Source organism: Suncus etruscus, chromosome 3, assembly GCF_024139225.1.
Source record: "Suncus etruscus isolate mSunEtr1 chromosome 3, mSunEtr1.pri.cur, whole genome shotgun sequence".
NCBI classification, from domain to species: domain Eukaryota; kingdom Metazoa; phylum Chordata; class Mammalia; order Eulipotyphla; family Soricidae; genus Suncus; species Suncus etruscus.
Window position 1 is genome coordinate 91686103 of NC_064850.1, and position 21802 is coordinate 91707904.

Genomic DNA, 21802 nt, shown 5'->3' on the forward strand with positions numbered 1-21802 from the left:
TTGTTGGTTTTGTTTCAGGGCCATATGCACCGGTGCTCAGGGTTTACTCCTGGTTTTGCACTCAGGAATTATATCTGGTGGTTCAAGGAACAGTTTGAGGGAATTGACCCAAGTAGGCAAGTGCCTCCCAGTTTTGTGCCAGCCCTGGAAGCTGCATTTTTTGTAATGGTTTCCTGACTGCTACAGTGTGCTTCTTAGGGAATAACTGCATCTTCAGGTATGCAGATAGAATGCAATTTCCAGACATCCTGTTCTCAACAACTGGAATTGAATTGTTTTGAATTTCTGAGCAGCCACATTAGGTCATGACTTTTGCTGGGGGTCTTCATTTTCCCAGTACTAGAGCCACCTAGTTATTGTCCCTAGAGATCCATCTCTGGAGTGTCCCCCTCTTGTTCTTTTTGATCATTTAGCCTTTCTTTTCCTTTCCCTCTTAGAAGGCTGCATTGCTGGGTCAGGTCCTTAGTCTCTGTCTTCTTCCCTATCCACCTCAGTGCTTCAGCTCTGAAGACCTCTTTGCTGCTCACAACTTTAGTGACCATTTGAGGATCGGGAGGAGTGAGTTCCAGGAGTTCTGCCCTACCATCTTGCAGCAGCTGGACTCGAGGGCCTGCTCCCCTGAGAACCAGGAGAATGAGGAGAATGAGCAGACTGAAGAGGGAAAGCCCAGTGCTTTTGAAGGTGGGTCAGGTGGGGAAGTCAGGACCGGGTCTCTGTATTCAGGCAGCACTATCCCCTAAGGGTCATAGCAGGCTCAAGGTTCTCCCCATCGGGAGGGGCAGGTGAGTGCTGGTACTTGGGAGCCACGGTTCATTTTCTTTTTTCTTAAACACCAAAGGGCCTACGCAGTGTTTTCATTTTGCACTTAAGACCATACCAAGTTGCCTCACCCGCTTCTCCCAGTGTGGGGCACTGGGAGTTAACCTTAGGGTTCACATGGTCCTGGATCTCCATCTTTGATCCTGCCTTCCATTGTTTCCACCGAGGCCAGTCACCAACTTACCTCGTATTGTGTTGTTTTTATCTGCCCCTGCCTCTCTATTGAAAAGTCAAACTTCTTTTAGACAGCAGATCAGTTCTCTTTTAATTTTTTCCCCGGGGCCATACCAAGCAGTGCCCAGGACTTACCATGTATGGTGCTGGAGTTAGACTTGCCTGACCATTATACTGTTCCTCCGGCCCTTCTGTGTGTTTTTTTAGCCTTTATTACAGCCCCCATCAAGAAGTAGACTCAGCCCATGTTTCTGACTGGTCAGCAGCTTTCTCTGCCAGCCCTTAGGGGTGGCTGAATGCAGGCTGCCAGAAGCTGGTGGAGCGCACCCACCTCGGTAATGGAGGCCCTGTCTGTTCTTGTTCCTCCACAGTGTGGGGCTTTGGTTTCCTCAGTGTCTCACTGATTAACCTGGCCTCTCTCCTGGGAGTCCTCGTCTTGCCGTGCACAGAAAAAGCGTTTTTCAGCCGTGTGCTCACTTACTTCATCGCCCTGTCCATTGGAACGCTGCTCTCTAACGCGCTCTTCCAGCTCATCCCCGAGGTGCAGTAGAACCGAGACCTGCCCGCTTCACCCCTGTGCTGTCCAGCCCTGACCTGGCAGCACCTCTTGAAAATTGACCTTCCCTTTATGTCCAGGGACCTCAATGACCTCTCCTGGGTTTCCAGCATCTTCTCTCTCTGGGTCACCAGGTGGGCCTTGGGCCTCTTAGGGTGATGTCAGATGCAAGGCTCTATGGTTGCTGTCCTGGCTAGGGGTACAACTCCCTGTCCACTTTTTGTACCTCTCTTCAGTGCCCTCTGCTGGGTGACCACGGGCAAAGACGCTTAGTTATCTCACAAGGAGCATTGGCCTGAAAAAGGGTTCACCTGCGTTTGAAGCAGCCTTAATTCCTAGCAAGGGGTGCTGAACATGGAACCAATGTGTCTAACCAAAAGCAATGAGAATGAGAAAATGGAGGAGGGATCATTGCACACTACATGCCTTGCATCGCGACTTCGTCCTGATGGGAACAGCCTCTTGGCACCCTTACCAGATTGTTTTAAAATGTTTAATTTTGTTTTTTAATTATAAAGACTGAAGAGCTAAAAAAAAAAAGTCCAAGTTGGCAGCCTGCCCACCCTGCTGGCACAGATGGGAGCATGCAGGGTGGTTGCACGGACCTCCTGCATGGAGGGGTGGGAGAGGGGCCAGGTGCTCATTTAAGGCTCATGCCAGTGGCTGGCCTGCCTTTCCTGGTCATGCCAGTGGGGCTGCCCAGGCCTGTTCTTCCCTGATGAGAGAAGGCTCTGCATAGAGTTGAGCATTGAGTTAATCCCAGGTGAACCTCACAGACACTTCTTGTGTGGGCTTCCTCATCTTGGACTTTTTCTTTTTTCAGCTCCAGAACCAGAATTTATTATATTTTTAAAAAAGTAATTTGAAATGAAACATGCCTCATGAATTCAATGGAAATACAGTGATTATATATGCTCCACCCTGTGCCTCTCTGGGGATGGTCTGGGCCAGCTCCTGGACCCTGTCTCGGGTGAGAGTAAGGGGCAATGCTGGAGGAATGGTTTTTGTGACTGGTGATCTTGGAACTCTTGGTCTCTGCCAGAGACTCTTCTCTCAACCCCCAAATCACACAGAAATGAGACTGCAAAGCAGTCTGTAGCTGCTGTGTTTATGCTGTGACATTGCTTCTCCATCCCTGCCCTGCATGCATCCTGAAAGTCAGGTGCAGAGCAAACATCCTTCTGCCTCACTTCCTGCCATCAAGCCAGGTTCAAAGTCCGTACTCATACCAACCTTCAGCAGGACTCAGGCAGACCCCAGAGTTCCAAGACACCTTGAATTTCTCTTTATTTCTTCTGAACTTGATTGTAAGAAATTTTTTTTTATCAAATTTGAATCACTAACAAATTTTCTATTTTTCCCTCCCTCCCTTTTCTCTCTGATTTTTCTCTTTTGTTTCTTTTTTTAATTCTCCCTTCCCCTTTCCTCTGCACTTTATTTTCTCTAAATGGTGGTTGCCGTTGCATTGGGGCCTTGGCCCTTCTCCCTGTCCTGGGTGGGCTGGCTCTCCCAACGGCAGTGTGGGGGTACGGTCTCCTCTGCGTGACCGTCATTTCCCTCTGCTCCCTCATGGGGGCCAGCGTGGTGCCCTTCATGAAGAAGACTTTTTACAAGCGGCTGCTGCTCTACTTCATAGCTCTGGCGATTGGAACTCTCTACTCCAATGCCCTTTTCCAGCTCATCCCCGAGGTATGGCAAGCCTAGCCTGTTTCCTGGGACAGTGAGGCCCAGGGGAGGCCCCTCCATTTCCACAGAGCCCTCAGGCTTCCAGTCCCAACTCCACCACCCTAGTAGCTCTTTCACCTCTACATAAACTGTATGGACACCACTCTACGCAGGCCACCATCTTGCCAAGTGGTGGCTATTACTACATCTCAGTTAAGCTCCCACTGTGGGATAAGATACTTTTAGATCATCCTTAGGTCTAGATGAGCAGATCGCTTTGCCCCAGTAGGACCTTTAGGGACAAAGGGAGTTAAAGGGAACATTACATTAGCCTTGCAGCTGGGATTCAGAGAAATTGCCCCTAGTAGAAGGGACTTAGTCTGTGTACCTGGTGCTCTGTTCTAGAGAGGGCTGGGTCTGCTGTGGTCTCTGCCACTGACCCACTAATGACAATGAACTCTCCTGCCTGAGGCATTTGTCTGCAGGTCGACAGCCATGCATGCACATGTGCACACACCCTCCCATTATGCACTTTATCTCTGATAAAGTATTACAGAACTCTTGCAAAGAACTAGGAGCAAGGAATCTTCACCAGATAGCAGGGGCTAGCTGAGACAGGTTCTCAGACCCTAGAGGCCAGAGGCATATTCCTGCGGCTGCATCTTGTAACTGGGCTCTCCTGAGAGCTGACCCGAGTGTGTCCTTTCTGCTGCAGAACATTGGCCTCAAGGGAGTGGGGGAAGAGTTTCATCTTGCTCCTTCATCACAGAAAGGAAAAGTGTTGACTTTTAAACATCCCTGTGGTCCTCAGGCCCACTTTTATCTCTGGCCTCTTCACAAGGAGCCTGGTTTCTATTTGCCATCTGTTTTTCTGTCGGGAAGAAGAGGTGTGAGCAGTCCTTGGACAGGGTCCTGGTTGGGAGCAGCATTTACAGCAGAATTATCCCTGTGACTCCTCCTGCCCTCTTCCCCATGGATACCGCCTTATTTTCCCCACAATGAGAATATTCAGAAAGAGCTCAGAGCCACACTCAGACACAGTCTGCCTGTTTGGCCTTGTGGTTACTGGGAGGTCTGTACAGAGCTGTACCAGTCCAGGTTATTTAACTGGGGAGTGGATTTCCCATTTTAGAAAGAATAATACACTGTCTCCCTTTGTGCTTACAGGCAGATCAGCCGAGGACACCAGATGAAAAAGTCTTCTCCTTAAGTACAGAATTGGTGGCAGTTGGCCCCTGTAGTGTATCAGACACCAGAGCAGCGAAGACTGAGTCTTTCCTCATGTAAAGCACAGCCAAAAAACAGGCTGTTCTCGAGGCAGACTCTGAAGAGAGTCTCTGATCATAGGGGCCTAGAGATGGGACATCAATTTCCTTAGGGCAGGCTTTGGGTAGGAAGGGCCATCTCCAAGCATCCATCCAACCCCTAGAACCCAGGAGGCGATGAGTTGAGGGGAGGGAACTTGCTCAGGTGTATTCTTTCTTTAAACTCACTTTCTTTTTCTGTGTCAACAGGCTTTTGGCTTCAACCCTCTGGAAGATTATTATGTCTCCAAGTCTGCAGTGGTATTTGGTGGCTTTTACCTTTTCTTTTTCACAGAGAAGATCTTGAAGATGCTTCTGAAGCAAAAGAATGAGGTGCGGCTCCAGTGTGGGTAAAGGAGGAGAAACATGCTTTTGAGCTGGGAGGGTGGCGTTGCACTCAGCCTCTGACCCATGCTGCTGCTGCTCATCTCTCTCTATTCTGCTCTCCGCATTCCCTCACCATGGGTATGCAGGGCAGCAGTGGTAGAGGTGATGGTGGTGATGGTGATGGAGACATGCATTTTGCAGCTACAACTCCCTTTCCAGCAATGCTTTCCTTTGCTTTTTCTGAGAGTATTTCCTTAATATGCTGAGGCTCGTAGGGGGAGAGGAGGGCCTTCATACATCCATTTGTGTATAAAGTGTGCTGCAAATAGGATAGATCCAACAGAGTTCTTCTTTTTCATTTTATTCTATTTCTTTTGTTGTTATTGGTCGTGCCTGTGAGGACAGTGTGAGCATTGGCCTGGTTCCACCTTCTGGAATGAGTTCTGTTTGCCTGGCCTGTGTCTGCTCCCAAGAGCCTTCCTTGGTCTTGTCCAGCTCTGTAAAACTTTCCTTTGGGTTCTGTCCATGTCGCCGCCTGCTTATACTGGCTGGGATGGTGGGAATGGGGTCACCCCATGCTTACCCTGCGTGGATGTGGTTTTGCTAAGCTCCATGCTGACCCCTTCCCATGTCTCCTCCAGCATCATCACGGGCACAGCCATTATGCCTCTGAGACACTGCCATCCAAAAAGGACCACGAGGAGGGGGTGACGGAGAAGCTGCAGAACGGGGATCTGGACCACATGATACCTCAGCACTGCAGCAGTGAGCCGGACGGCAAGGCCCCGGGTGTGGATGAGAAGGTCATCGTGGGTTCGCTGTCTGTGCAGGTCAGCAGGCTGTCTTCTTGTTGGGTGCCTTTGAAGGGTCCAGCTCGGAACTCAGGCCTCCCAGGAGGGTTATTGGCGTGACCTGGCAATGGCTTTTCTTTCCAACAGGACCTCCAGGCTTCACAGAGCACGTGCTACTGGTTGAAAGGCGTGCGCTACTCCGACATTGGCACTCTGGCCTGGATGATCACCCTGAGCGACGGCCTTCACAATTTCATCGATGGTCTGGCCATTGGTGCCTCCTTCACTGTGTCCGTCTTCCAAGGCATCAGCACCTCGGTGGCCATCCTCTGTGAGGAGTTCCCACATGAGCTGGGTGAGCAGCACCATGGACCCATGGGACCCTTCTTCGGATGAGTCCATGCTTTCCTCCCCCACTTGAGAATGCTTTAGTGTAATGTGCTGATACCCGTGCTATGTAAAACCCAAGCACTCACTTTGTTTTGGGTTGGGGGCCACACCTAGCTGTGTTCAGGGATCACTCCTGGAAGGGCTCACAGGACCATTTGGGTTGCCTGTGACCAAACCCAGAAAAGGGTGGGGAATGTCAAAGGACTTTGTACTGAGTGAATACTATTCTGACTTTTACATATAGATATGTTTTACAATGTATTAATCTCACAGAGGCTGGGAGGTATGCTGGAGTCTGGTAGGTGGAAGAAGTAGCCAAGGATTGCTTAGAAGTACCTTCCTGAAAGGTGCCAAAGTTAAAAACCTGTGTCAGACATTGTCAAGTCCTGACTTAGTTATTATTGGCCTGCTACTTAGGGAAAATTACCTCTCCCCACTTACCTCTCCCCCTGGTTTTGGGGCCACCTGGGGGTGCTCATATTACTCCTGGCACTGCACTCAGAAATCATTTCTGACAAAATCTGGGACCATATGGGATGCCATGTATTGAATCTGGGTCAGATATATGCAAAGCAAATTTTCTACCTGCTGTATTCAAACCCTTCTCTCCTTTTAAAAACATTCTTATTCTCCCGGAGAGATAGCACAGCGGTGTTTGCCTTGCAAGCAGCCGATCCAGGACCAAAGGTGGTTGGTTCGAATCCCGGTGTCCCATATGGTCCCCCATGCCTGCCAGGAGCTATTTCTGAGCAGACAGCCAGGAGTAACCCCTGAGCAAAGCCGGGTGTGGCCCAAAACCAAAAAAAAAAAAAAAAAAGAGTTCTTATTCTGAAAAGAACCACCTTCACTCCCTACCCACTTGCAAATAAAACTACAGCCTCCGTCCTCCACTCTTCAGTTCTATGTTCCCATTCACAAGACCAGACAAAGTCTGGGCTGAGGTGTACATGGGATGGGGGCTGGTGGTGCTATGCCTCCTCCCTCTGCTGTCAGTGCAAAGAACACAGCCTGAGCTACACTCTAGGAGGCACAAATTACTTCTTTCAAATCCAGTTCTGTTTCCCAAAATAGAGTATTAATTTAAATTGTGTGCAAGGAGAGGGCACCATTATTTTTTTTCATCAAAGACTTTATTTCTCATCAAAGACTGAGGAGTTTTAGAGATAGATAGCTCCAGAGGCTGGGCATATAGTTTACGTGAGGTTCAGTCGTTGGCACCATGGTGATCTCACCAAGTAACACTATAGGGTGTTACCACCAAACCATTCTTCCTCCCCAAATAGGTAAAAACTGAACCTATTGCTGCTGGTTCTCTCGGTATTTTTAAATCCCTATTAATTGCTTTCAGCCTCTTGGCTGAAAGTACAAGTTCTGTTTGGCAAATGGGGACAACTCAGAAATCTGAGGCTGCCTTGGTCCATCCTGGGAAGCAGGTTGTGCTTGGGCCTTACCTCATGTCTTCCTGCCACAGGGGACTTTGTTATCCTGCTCAACGCCGGCATGAGCATCCAGCAAGCCCTCTTCTTCAACTTTCTCTCGGCCTGCTGCTGCTACGTGGGCCTGGCCTTCGGCATCCTGGCTGGCAGCCATTTCTCTGCCAACTGGATCTTTGCACTGGCTGGAGGAATGTTCTTATATATCGCTCTGGCTGACATGGTAAGTCTCCTACACTTGAAGCCATGAAGGCAAAATAATATCAGACTATTGAATTTATTGGGTAGAAGGACAACTAGGGGGACATTAGTTAGCTTGGCTTTAATTAAAGCTCTGTTGATCACTCAAATGTTACATGACTCACAACTTGGTGCCTTTTAAGAAGGGACATTAGGTTTAAAAGAAGTACTGGGCCAGAGAAATAGTACAGCAGGTAGTGCACTTGCCATTTATATGGTCAGTTTAGGTTCAGTTCTCAGCATCCCATATGGTCAGTACCCCAAACACTGCCAGGAGTAAGCCCTGAGTATTTCTGGGTATGGCACAGAAACCAAAAAAAAAAAAAAAAAAAAAAAAGAAAAGAAGAAAAAGGACTGTTCCTGTTAACATCTTTTTTTTTTTTTTTTTTTTTGGTTTTTTGGTCCCACTTGGCAGCACTCAGGGATTACTCCTGGTTCTATGCTCAGAAATAGGTCCTGGCAGGCTCGGGGGACCATATGGGGTACCGGGATTCGAACCACTGACCTTCTGCATGCAAGGCAAATGCCTTACCTCCAATGCCATCTCTCCGGCCCCCACTGTTAACATATCTTTTTATTTTATTTTATTTTTTTAACATATCTTTAAGGAAAAATACTAATCTCAATCCAGGGTTTTCAGTTATAGATTGGGGATTTGCAGATTCATAAAAAGAAGGAAGCTATGTATGGGGTAAAGATGGAAAGAAAATTTTCTGGAATCCTTGTACCATAAAACTCATCTTTACACTCTTTCAATATATTGTGTCTGTTTTTATTTTTTGGTTTTTGGGCCATACCCAGTGATGCTCAGGGGTTATTCCTTGCTAGGTGCTCAGAATTCACTTCTGGTTTGGGGACCATATGGGACACCAGGGGATCCAACCACGGTCCATCCTAGGTTATCACGTGCAAGACGCCACCGCTCCAGCCCTGTATCTGCTTTTAAATACTCACGTTGAATGTACAGTTTATATCCTGATTTAATATATAATAAGTTAATGCTGTGTGATCTTTAAAAATATTTTCGATGGGGGCCAGAGAGATAGCATGTAGGTAAGGTGTTTGCCTTGCATGCAGAAGGACAGTGGTTCGAACCCCCGAGCCTGGCAGGAGTGATTTCTGAGCATAGAGCCAAGAGTAACTCCTGACCATCACCAGGGTGTGACCCAAAAAACAAAAAAAAATTTTTTTTTGATGATAATGCTATTTAGTAAAAGGACATATCTTATTCAGAACTAGAATAATTGGAATAATGTTTTGAGTCCTTTAATATGTAATAGAAAGTTTCTTTCTAAAAAGCTCTAACATATTCTTCATTCTAACAGTATGGAATAGTACAATATATTATTGTATCTTGCTAGCACTTGGTATTACCATTAAGTACTTAATCTTTTGATTCGATTATTTGTATAACATTAGTTTGCTGCTTCTTCTTTTTTTTTGGGGGGGGGGGCACACCCAGCGGTGCTCAGAGTTACTCCTGGCTGTCTGCTCAGAAATAGCTCCTGGCAGGCATGGGGGACCATATGGGACGCTGGGATTCGAACCAACCACCTTAGGTCCTGGATCTGCTGCTTGCAAGGCAAACTGCTGTGCTATCTCTCCGGGCTCTAGTTTGCTTCTTTGTTTGTTTTTATATACACATTGATTTTCAGGCCACACCTGGCTCAGTGCTCAGAAATTATTACACCAGGAACTCATCCATAGAAGTCATGCATTTTACTTATCACTGGGCCCACCCAGTAGTGCTTTGGGGACCCTGACTGTGGTGCCTGGGATTAAAGTAGGGACCTCTTCCCGCATGCAGAACACAGAGCATGTGCTTCAGCCCTTTAAGTATCTCCCTAGCCCTGCAAACAATTTTTTTTTTGTTTGTTTTTGTTTTTGTTTTTGGGCCACACCCGGCGGTGCTCAGGGGTTGCTCCTGGCTGTCTGCTCAGAAATAGCTCCTGGCAGGCACGGGGGACCATATGGGACACCGGGATTCAGACCAACCACCTTAGGTCCTGGATCGGCTGCTTGCAAGGCAAACGCCTCTGTGCTATCTCTCCGGGCCCGCAAACAATATTTTTGATGAGAATACTGGCCACCAGGGTTCAAAGCCTCAGCCTACAGAAACTTGATATGTTCTCTTGCCCTTAACACAGGGTCTTGATTTTTCCAAAGAGATGAGATTTTCATAGTATAAAAATGTGTTCAGGGTCCAGATAATAGCACAGCAGGTAGGGTGTTTGTCTTGCATGCGGCCGACCTGGGTTCAATCCCCAGCATCTTGTATGATCCCCCAACCCTGCCAGGAGTAACACCTGGGTTCCTCTGGGTGTAGCCCAAAAATTAAAAAAAAAAAAAAAATCTATGGTCTGGAGCAATAGCACAGTGGTAGGGCATTTGCCTTGCACATGGCTGACCTGGGTTTGAAGCCATTTCTGAGCACCACCAGGTGTGCCCCCAAAACAAACAAAATCAAAGGCTCGGGTGAGACTCAGAGGACTGGAGGCCCAGCACTGCATGGATTCCTGCATACCATTCCTGCATACCATTAGAGATAACCCTAGGCCACTCAGGCACCATCAGGTATGAACTCAAAACAAAAATAAATGTTAAAGGATTTTTTTGTTTGTTTGTTTTGTTTTGTTTTGTTTTGTTTTGTTTTTGGGTTTTTTGGGTTACACCCGGCATTGCTTAGGAGTTACTCCTGGCTCTGCTCAGAAGTCGCTCCTGGCAGGCATGGGGGACCATATGGAATGCCTGGATTCTAATCGGGGTCCATCCTGTGTTGGCTGTGTGCAGGGCAAACGCCTAACCGCTGTTTTATTGCTCCGCCCCCAAGGATTTTTGTTTTATTCTGGGGCAACACCTAGTAGTTTTTCAGGGGTTATTCCTAGTTCTCCATCAAGGAATCACTTCTGGCAGACTCTGGGGATCATATAGGGTACCAGGAATTGAACCTGGGTTAACTGAATGTAAGGCAAACACCTTACACACTATACTATCTCTCTGGCCCAAGTCAAATAATTTTTTTTAGGTTCTCAAGTTAATCTTTGTTAAAGTGACTATTTTTAGCTAGCTTCTAGGCACAACCAGAACTCTGCATTCTTTGTTTTTCCATAGCAGGGAGTAAGGGGGCCCTGAGCCCTGCACATTCCTGTCTTCTGTGCTGCTAGCAGGTACAGCAATCACCATGTATCAATAGTTACCTGACCACAGGAGTGCAGACTACTCACTGAGTCCTTCTGAGCCTTGTTTCTTGTCTCCTTCCTCAGTTTCCCGAGATGAATGAGGTCTGCCAAGAGGATGAACGGAAGGGCAGCGTCCTGGTTCCCTTTGCCATCCAGAACCTGGGGCTCCTGACAGGCTTTGCCATCATGCTGTTGCTCACAATGTACTCGGGGCAGATCCAGATCGGCTAGAGCCACTGCATGACAGCAGGACGGGGTCAAGCCCCTCGGAGGGCAGCTGCAGCAGAGACTGCTGTGGACCGTCCTGTGCTCTGTTGGCGGCTGTGGCGACATTGTGGAACTCTCTCCCGGGAAGAAGCTGCCCTGGTCCCTCTTGGCTGTGCCCCTCCTCTCCTCAGTGACTTTGGAGCCCCAGTGTGGCTTCCAATGAATGTGACTTCCCTATGGGTCCCCTCACCTTGCTCTCTGAACCAGCACCACGAGGTGTTGAGTCCTTTTGCAACAATGCAAAAATGTAGCGGTTAGTCCTAACCCAGTTAGAAATAGCAGTGAATGTTATATGAACATGTGTTCTGGACATGGAGATGGCCCATGGCCCATTCTCTGGTTGGGTCATATAGCCTGTTCAGATGACTGTTTACCCTAATATTCGAATGTCAGGGCAAGAGAAGGGGCGGTGATGGTGTCCAGAAACATCCTGGTGTTGGGGATACACCTGGTCTCAGCAGCAGGTGGGCTGAGTCCCTATTTTGTCAGGCTCACACTTAGAGGCCAAGATGGAGGCCTGGGGTAATTGGTTGCTGGGGTCCTCCTGCCTACTTCCCTGGTAGCTGCTGGCTGCCAGCTACCACCTTCAAAGCACACTGAGCATGTCAGTGTGGCTAAACTCGGTGAACTCCCCAGGGTCACCTCCCAGGCTGGCCTGCAGCCCCAGTGCAGCCGGGCCCTGCTGGACAGGTGACTCGGAGCTGGGGCCAACGTAGGGTTTTGTTTATCTTCTGATAAGAAGTCCGAGGTGGCTGGTTCACTGTCTAGAAGACCTGCTAAGGACACTGTAGATGGGTGTGAACACACTGCCAGGCCCGTCCCCTCCTCCCGCACCCCATTCTAGAAAGGGCCAATCCTGTAATGAATTGATTTCCCATTGCTCTAACTCTTCAGAAAGTGGGTCACACGTGTCTGGGAGACTGTAGGCTAGCCCAGGCCCAGTGAGACCCTCCACGACCTTGGCTTCAAGGGGAGCTCACCTTCAGCTTCACTAGGTGAATTGAATTATTATTATCATATTGATAATGTGAGATTCCTGAGCCACTCTGGGGAGCCTCTCTCCTCAGAAGCCTTCCACTCGTGGTGCCACAGTTGCAGCCCCGAGGCTGTCTGGGAACAGCTTTGTGAGGGTGCCTGGCACAGGAAAGCATAATACTCTGCAGAAATTAGTTATTTTTTTGTTTTATGGGAAATGTCTCTAAAACAGATTCATGAGAAGAATTTTAGCGTGAAAACTACAGGCAATGAACTCTTTTAAATTTTTCTCTTGTTCTTGCCTGTTGACTCCAGTGGATGTGAGAATGGGCTGATTGAAGCAGATGGAAAATGCCAGTTTATCAGGATTTGAGCAGAAAATCAGGATTGGCTCCTGAAAGGATCATGGTCAAGTTTACCAAAGAACCAATTCCTTGAATGTTGGGATCTTAACTTTTTGTATTATAGTTACTGTTTGAAAGTAATTTTTTTTCTGTTTTATTTTCCTCAATTTCCTTTCAGGAGCTTACAGAAAATAATTCTCAAACTTTTTAAACTTTAAAACTTTAAAAGATCTGAGGCCAGAGTCAGTGGTCAACCTGAGTTTGATGCACAGCACCCCACATGGGGAGTCCACATCTGTAAACCTTGAGCACAGAGCCAAGAGTAAGCCCAGAACAAACACTGCTAGGCATGGCCCCAAAACTATGCTTTTCCTCAGTTCACACCGGTGTATTAATTGTTTTAGCATTCCCAATAGAGCAGTCATTCCTTACTAATTTCATTATTTTTGGAGTAGAATATTAAGTTAGTTAGTGGGGTTCTAGTCTAGAAAAACTCTAAAATATAATCTTTGACTAATGAAAAAGATGAAATCTGAAGATGATGGGTGACTTCTCATTTTATGAACATTTCTATTAAGACTTACTTTGGACTGGAATGTGACACATGTGTCCAGGTGTGAGATCCTTGGGTTTGATCCCCTGTGGCACAAAAGAAAAAGAACTTTCTTGTCCTAGACAGCTGCCCCAAAGGGAAACTTTTTAACTGTAATTGGCCCAGAGGGCCAGTCCTGCTCAGAAGCTGAGAGGGATGGAGACACTAAGATCCTGCAACTGCTTGTACCTGGCCACTGGTGATAGACTGGCTGCCTGGGTGGGAAATGTGACCCGTTCTCTCTTGTTATGTGTTGGCTTTGCTGTTTTAAGCATGTGTATATATATTAGAAGTCGAAGGAATAACAAGTTTGAGCAATTCTTTGCCATGCCTGTCATTAGCATCTTCAGTCTCCTTCCTCTGGTGGACCAACTCCTCTGAGCCAAGAATTCCTAGAATAGCCCACAAGCCATGAGCCCCATCACCCTTGGCATGCGCAGCTCAGAGGTCTGGTGTCCCACTGTCATCCTGGAAGTTCCTCTCATTCATTAGTCCTGCACTCTAGGCTGGAAAATAAGGATTTCTCTGTTCAGGTACCCTAAGACCCATTTTTTAGTAAGTTTCTTCCAAAGAGATGGTAGTATGCAGGGATCTGCTGAAAACCATGTTTGAAAAGAGAGAGGGTAGTTTTTATTCATATTTCCTTTTACAGTTCTACAATTCCATCACAGTATTTTTTTTAAAAATAACTCAGGTGTTATGAGAACAAATTAGCAAATAAAATAACTTATGTGGACTGTAAATGTTTTATTTGTAAGATTCTATAAATAAAGCTATATTCTCTAACTGGAATCCCAAAGCCTGCTCTTTGGCTCTAGTGTGGTTGTAATGAAGGCAGTGGAACACTAGATGGCGATAGTGTTCCACGGACCTGTAGAGCTTTGGTTTACTGATCCCGCTGACACTGAAGGTACCTAGATATATGTACTTTAAAATTGTTTCATTTGGGTACCAAAGTGCTAGCACAACGGGTAGGGTGTTTGCCTTGCACGCGGCCTACCCAATTTCTATCTTCATCATCCCATAAAGTCCCCTGAGCCTGCCGGAACGATTTCTGAACGCAGAACCAGGAATAACCCTTGAGTGCCACCAGGTATGGCTCAAAAAACAACAAGAAATAGTTTCATTTGGTGCCAGGGAAGTGGCTAACTATTAGAATACATGCCTCCCATTTCTGAAGTCAATTCTTGACACCGCAGAAAAATGACCATGTTTTGTTTTGCTCCCTTGGAGCTTGTGACCTCACCATGTTCCCTGAGAGAAGTGTTTGATGATGTTTCTTACAAGGAACTTCCAAAAGCACGTCACAGGTAGTTTGTCACAGTAAACTACCATCTCCAGGAGTTGTCAGTAGCATTCACTGTCACCTTTGTTCCACATCTGGTGAGTCCAGCCTGGATGCCCTCCTTCGTACCCTCAATGACTGGGCTCTGCTCATAAGCACTCTTACTGAGCTGGTGCTTGTGCTGCTGTCCACACAACCAGGTCCTTGGAGGTGGCTCGTGGCTTCTTTCAGCGTGCCACAAAGGTGAATGAAATGCCAGGCTCCTCTTACGGTAGCAGTCCTGTTGCTAACTTGTTCTGGTGTTTAACTCACACTTTGTTCCTTGTCCTCCTTAATTTAGGAATAGGCTTGAGACATGACATTGTGATGCATATGAAACAGCTAAGCAAAGAGGTTATTTAGGGATCCAAACAAATAGTGAAGGAAGCGGGCTGACAGAACTGGACAGTGGCAGAAGAATATTCACAATTTGGCTGTGTGGAAAATAATATTGTACCCCGGAAATAGAACTGTCTTAGAAATCAGTGTTTCGCCAATTAATTTTTTAAGATTTAACTTTTTGGCCCAGAGCTGGCACCTGTGGCCACAGTTTCCAGTCTCCGTGCTCCATACTATGTTGGCCACCCTGGTACTGTGAGCTGTTCCCTGCTGAACTGATGCTCTGTGTGATGAAGACTACACCTAGAAGTGCTTTAGGGATATCAAGCAGCCTTGGTGAGCATGACAGCCCAATTGTGCAGCTCTGCCACTGAAATGTGGAGCACACAGATAAGATGAGAGGTAGGCACGGGCAGATGGTCAGTCTTCCATTCCTGGCACCACATGGTTTCCTGAGCACTGCTGAGTGTGACCCTAAAAACAAAAGAGCAAAACATAAATTTTAAACTTTTAATGTGAGTATCCTTGCTAGATGTATGTATTCCCAGATGTAAGAATGCTGAGGGAAAGGGGGAAGAGGAAAAGTCTAAAATATTTAAACCTGCCCCCATCTAACACCATGCACAAAGGTCAAATCCAATGGATTAAAGACCTTGATATCAGGCCTGAAAACATAAGGTATATAGAAAAACACGTAGGTAAAACACTCCATGACATTGAGACTAAAGGCATCTCCAAGGAAGAAACAGCACTCTCCAAACAAGTGGAAGCAGTGATAAACAGATGGGATTATATTAAGCTGAGAAGCTTAGTGCCAAGGATATAAAAGCCATCCACAGAATAAGAGAAACTATTTACCCAGTATCCATCAGATATATCGATATACAAGGTATTGACAGAACTTAACAATTTAACCCCATAAAAATTTGGGGAGAAGAAATGAAGAATTTCTCAAAGAAGAAATACAAGTGACCAAAAGGTACATGAAAAAAATATCCCCCCCCAAAAAAAAAGAAAAAAGAAAAAAATATCCCACATCACTAGTCATCAGGGAGATGCAAATCAAAACAACAATGAGGTACCATCTCACACCACAGAAACTGGCACACATCACAAAGAACAAGAACAATCAGTGCAGGCGGGGATTGGGAGAGAAAGGAACTTTTATACACTGGTGGTAGGGATACTGTTTAGTCCAGCCTTTGTAGAACACAATATGGAGTTCCTCAAAAAAACTGAAAATTGAAAAAAAAAAAAAACCTGAAAATTGAGCTCTCATATGATCCAGCTATACCACTCCTAGGAATATACCCTAGAAACACAAAAATACAATTTAAAAATCCCTTCCTCACACCTATATTAATTGCAGCACTATTTATAATAGCCAGACTCTGGAAACAACCAAGATGCGCTTCAACAGATGAATGACTAAAGAAACTGGTACATATACACAATGGAATATTTTGCAGCCGTCAGGAGAGACGAAGTCATGAAATTTTCCTATACATGGATGTACATGGAATCTATTATGTTGAGTGAAATAAGTCAGAAGAAGGAAGATAGACATAGTCTCACCTATGAGTTTTAAGATAAATTAGACATCATAATAATGCCCAGAGACAATAGAGACAAGGGCCGAAAGGACCAGCTCACAATATGAAGCTCACCACAAAGAGTAGTGGTGCAGTTAGGGAAATAACTACACTAACAACTATCATGACAATGTTAATGAGTGAGAGAAGTAGAATGCCTGTCTTGAATACAGGCAGGGATTGGGAAGGAGGGGGGGCATTGATGGTGGGAATGTTGCACTAGTGAAGGGGGGGGGGTTCTCTTTATGACAAACCTAATTACAATCATGCTTGTAATCACGGTGCTAAAATAAATTTATTTAAAAAAATCAAATATTTAAAACTGGGGCCAGAGAGAGAGAGCACAGCAGTAGAATTTGCCTTGCATGCGGCCAACCCAGGAGGGACCCGGTTTGATTCCTGGCATCCATCCCATATGGTCCCCTGGCCTGCCAGGAGCGATTTCTGAGTGCGGAGCCAGGAGTAACCCCTGAGCACCGCTGCATGTGGTAAAAAAAAAAAAAATCAATCAGTTAATCAATAAAGTTTCTAAACATCTCCACCTCTGATAGTGCCTGGATTCTTCTTTAATGTTCAAAAAAATAATTAAAACTAATCTTAGTTAGTGTTTCTTTTTTTTTTTTTTTTTTTTTTTTTGTTTTTGGGTCACACCCGGCAGCGCTCAGAGGTTACTCCTAGCTATATCTTTGTAAGATTTGGGGGTGGTGGTGAAGGAACACACCCAGAGCTACTCAGTAGGGGCTTGTATCTAGCTCAGTGCTAGGGTGTTGGGGGGGAAATCATGCAGTGGCCGGCTCTAGATCTGGGCCTCACATGTGCAAAATTGCTCCAACCCTTTAAACTCTCGCCCCAGCACCTTTAAAACTCTTCTGGTCTTTGACTGCACCAGGCTCTGGAGCTGGGAGCTGGGGCGTGGGAGGGTGGGGAGGACTAAGTCGTACTGTGGATTATCCCTTTAATACTGCATTTGTGTGTTTGGGTTACACCCTGGCTGTGCTCTGGGACCCCTTCTGGTGGTTCATGGGGGACCATGTACAGTGCTGGGGGTTGAACTTGGGTCAACCACATGTGGGAGCTTCATCCACTGCACTGTTTCCAGCCTACAGCTTCTTTCTGTTCTTTCTGTCTTGACCTTTGGGTGGAGGCAGGAAAATGAACCCCAGACCTCATCTGCATGGGCCTTGTTGCCTCTTTGGTGAAGGATCAGTCAATAAGTGCCCTTATAATCCTGTTACTTCTGCACACATTTCTTTTTGTTTGTTTTTCATTTTTCATTTTTGAGTCATACCCAGCAGCGCTTAGGGGTTACTCTGGGCTCTGTGCTCAGAAATCGCTCCTGGCAGGCTCAGGAGACCATATGGGATGCTGGGGATCAAACCCAGGTCTGTCCCAGGTTGGCTGCATGCAAGGTAAACACTCTATTTCTGTGCTATTGCTCCGGTTCATTCACGCATTTCTTTATCAATTCTATGGTGCTGAGGTTTGATTTAAGCAATTCCCATTTCAAGGAATAATATAAAGTGAAAGCAGGGTTTTTGATTTATGTAGGAAAATAAGATTTTCCTCTATTTTAAAGATTTTTATACCTTAATGATTGAGTGGTGTTTTTCAACCAGAGGCCAATATATTCCAATGGTGAAACTGTAAATGGTAGGGTGGGGCTATGGCACAAGACTAGGAGAACAATGGTTAGGACAAGGAAAAGATAAAGTGCCTCCATGTCTAAAAAGTGGTTTTGGAACCCAGCAAAAAAGAATTTTCATCTTTCTAGAATAAACTGAATTCCATCCTATTTACAAAAGATCATCCTTTAAATAGATAAAATGAGTCATAAAAGATCCACAGATATTTTGGTGGGATTGGGCCACCCAGTGGCACTCATTTGATCCCCAGAGCCTGACCCACTGTGATATCATTCCTGACTCCACCCATAAGTACTTTTTTTGGGGGGTAGAGGGTGGGGGTGAGGGAGGGCTGGTCCACACCTGGCGGTGTTCAGGGCAATTCTTGACTCAGTGCTCAGAAATGACTCCTGGCAGGCTCAGGGGCACAATATGGGATGTCAGGGATTGAACCTGGGCTGGATGCATGCAAGGTAAATGTCCTATCCAGTGTGCTTCAGCTCCAGAACAACTCCATTCATCTGGTATTTTTTTTAGCCTGTAGCTAAGTATGTCTAGAGCTGCTAACCAAAACTTAAATATTTTCTGCTTTCCATCATTACAACCCCTTGCCAGATTCCAAGCTTATTTTAAACAAGGAAGGGAGTGAGCAGAGGCTCTCATCCTGCATGACAGCCGTCTGTGTTGCTGCCAGTGGGTTTTGGATTCCAAGATGGTTGCATCAATTATAGTTAAGGATAAGTGTTCCAAGTCTGGCCAAAAGGCAGTTCTTCCTCAGGTTCTGGACTGTCTTCCCTACCTGAACTTTGCTTCTAAGTTTGTGAAACCAGGGCCAGAGCATTAGCACAACAGGTAGAGTGTTTGCCTTGCATGCAGTCGACCCTAGTTTAATCCTCAGCACCTTATATGGTCCCCTGTGCAATGTCAGGAGTGATTCCTGCGTGCAGGACCAGAAATAACCTTCATCTTCAGGTGTGGTCTCCCCAAATCAAAACAAAAAATAAAGCTGTGGAATCTTGCAATTGCTTAAGAATAAGCCTGGGGGACGGAGAGATTGCATGGAGGTAAGGCGATTGCCTTTCATGCAAAAGGACGGTGGTTCAAATCCTGACATCCCATATGGTCCCCTGTGCCTGCCAGGGGCGATTTATGAGCATGGAGCCAGGAGTAACCCCTGAGTGCTGCCGGGTGTGATTCAAAAACAAAAACAAACAAAAAAAAGAATAAGCCTGGGGGTGGGGGCGCAGAGAGATAGGACATCAGTAGGGCATTTGCCTTGCACGCAGCTGATCCAGACATGGTTCGAATCCCGGCATCCCATATGGTCCCCGTGCCTGCCAGGGGCGATTTCTGAGCACAGAGGTAGGAGTAACCCCTGAGCGATGATGGGTGTAACCCAAAAAACAAAACAAAAGAAAAACAAACAAACAAACAAAAAAGGTATTTTAAAAAAGTAAGACTAAGGTTTGAGAGTCTTAGTACATTAGATAGGGTGCTGTCTTGCATGTGGCAAATACCGAAGAACTAAATGCTGGTTCTTTCCTCAGCATCATATGGTCCTTGAGCCTGCGAGGTGTGATTTCTGACAGCGAACCAGGAGTATTACCTGAGCATTCTGGGTGCTAAAAAGAACCAAACCAACCAAACAAAAAGATTCTAGAAGCCAAAGAGATAGTACAATAGGTGGCATGCTTGCCATGCACATGATTTGATGCATAACACCCAGATAAGGTCCCCTGAACTCACCAGGAATGACCCCTGAGTGCAGAGCTAAGAACAACCTGATTTGGCCCCAAAACAAACAAAAACAAAGCTAAAACTATACCAACAGCCAGAGAATTAGTACAGGGATTAAGGAATTTGCCTTGCATCCAGCGGACCCCAGACAATCCCTGATACTGCATATGGTCTTTTGAGCCCCTCCAGGAGTAATCTCTGAGCACAGAGTTGGAAGTAACCTCTGAGCACTGCCAGTTGTAGCCCCAAACCAATGAACCAAGCAATCAAAACAACAGAAAAGCAGAACAAAACTGTGTTTTGTTAAATGTTAATTGTTAAATGTTTTGTTAAATGTTAATTGACATTTTGTGATCTAATTTCCTTTAAGAATCTGAGTGTACATTTTCCCAAATATTTCTCACATAATACAAAGCATTTTATTACTCAATAATAAATGAACTCATGATTTTAATTTTATTTATTCATTCATTCGTTTATTTACTTATTTGTTTGTTTGTTTTTTGGGTCACACCCTGCAGCGCTCGGGTTACTCCTGGCTCTGCACTCAGAAATCACTCCTGGCATTCACGGGGGACCATATGGAATGCCGGGATTCAAACCATCATCCATTCTGGGTCAGCTGCATACAAGGCAAAAGCCCTACTGCTGTGCTTTCTCTCCAGCCCCCATGATTTTAATTTTATCTACAATTGACAGCAGGATGGGAGGAAATGATTCGAAACATTAAAACTATAGGTAAAATAAAATAAAACCCTCTGGTACAATGTGTGGGATACTTCCCTTGCACACAGTGACTGTCCCCCCCCTCTGCCCCCCCAACACAGCCTACCTGCTCTACCACTCCACAGTCTACTGACTTATGGCACCATCCCATGCCATTCCCTGAGCTGAGCACAGCCCAAAACAAAATAAAACAAAGAAAAAAAATCAGAACTTCTGTTGTGGGGCCAGGGAGATAGCTCAAGGAACTGAAGTGAGGGCTTTGCTCAGGAGTTACTGGTGTGGACATTGGCCATGTTGTCCCCCCGAATCTAATCACTGTGCCTCTAAAAACCAACAACAAAATGAACACCTGCTACAGTTAAGAGTAAAATTATACTCCTTCTATCATTGGGATTTTGCTATGAGCACAGCAGTGAAGGGTGAGTGGAGATAGACCAGGACTAAGGTAATTTATAGGTGATGAGGGAGTTAGGGGTAGCAACTTTCTTTAAGGTGTTTTGAGACCTGGGGCAGGAGAGAAGGAAGGAGAGAGACTTAGGAAAGAGGGAAGGGAGAAAGGATGGAGAGGGGAAAGGAGGGGAGGGATGGCTTGGGAGAGGAAACTGACTGTAAAGATGTGAGAGACCCTACCTCACCTCACCCTCACAGTAGATTTAAGGTCTATCTCAACAGCACTATTGACCCAGTACAGGGCAGAATAAGCCAGTTGTGTGGTTCTCAAACAAAATGTAAAAAACACAACATAGCTATTTTTCTTTTTTGGTGTTTTGGGTCACACCTGGTGATGCTCATGGGTTACTCCTGGCTATGCGCTCAGAAATTGCTTCTGGCTTGGGGAACAATATGGGACGCTGGGGAATCGAATCTTGGTCCGTCCTAGGCTAGCGCCGGCAAGGCATATGCCTTACTGCTCTGCGCCACTCCTCTAGCCCCGGTATAGCTATTTTTAAAATAGTCACTTTTTCTCTAGCTTAAAAAATAATTTACAATTCTCTTACATGTATTTCACACAGAAGGTTTTGCTTGGTTTTGGGGGCACCACATCCGATGCTATTCAGGGTTTACCCCTGGCTCTGCTCAGGGATACTCCTGGAGGGAGATGAGGGAGGTTACTACAGGGTGTCAGGGTCTAAACCCAGCTCAGCCAGCAGGAAGGCTGCTGTAATATCTCCCCAGTTCTAACACAATCGTTTAATGTTTAATAGTTTCAAACAAATAAAACTGGAATCCAGATTACTTATACAATAGTGGAAACTAGCATTCCCTAGTTTTTGTTGAATTAAAGATATTCATAATTACTTTCCAGAATAATTGGCCCTTAATTAAGATTTATAAAATGTTAAGGGAGTTCCGTAAGGAACATAAGAAGTCTCATAAGTCCTACAAGATGAAAACCTAGATTTGAA

General features: G+C 45.8%; 1 protein-coding gene and 1 non-coding gene across 2 annotated transcripts in view; one reads left to right on the forward strand and one right to left on the reverse strand.

Moving 5' to 3' along the window:
- Positions 1-12358, forward strand: part of SLC39A14 (solute carrier family 39 member 14) — a 43053-nt gene extending 30695 nt beyond the window's left edge. The window contains exons 3-9 of the mRNA XM_049769454.1: positions 495-681; positions 1365-1534; positions 4729-4851; positions 5487-5675; positions 5784-5991; positions 7498-7682; positions 10963-12358. Coding sequence (XP_049625411.1) covers positions 495-681; positions 1365-1534; positions 4729-4851; positions 5487-5675; positions 5784-5991; positions 7498-7682; positions 10963-11109 — 1209 coding nt within the window. The 3' untranslated portion in view covers positions 11110-12358. The remainder of the gene's footprint in view (positions 1-494; positions 682-1364; positions 1535-4728; positions 4852-5486; positions 5676-5783; positions 5992-7497; positions 7683-10962) is intronic.
- Positions 6927-7056, reverse strand: LOC126005290 (small nucleolar RNA SNORA51). The gene has a single exon (XR_007494439.1). It is a non-coding gene; the product is annotated as a small nucleolar RNA SNORA51 (small nucleolar RNA).
- Positions 12359-21802: the final 9444 nt, after the last annotated feature.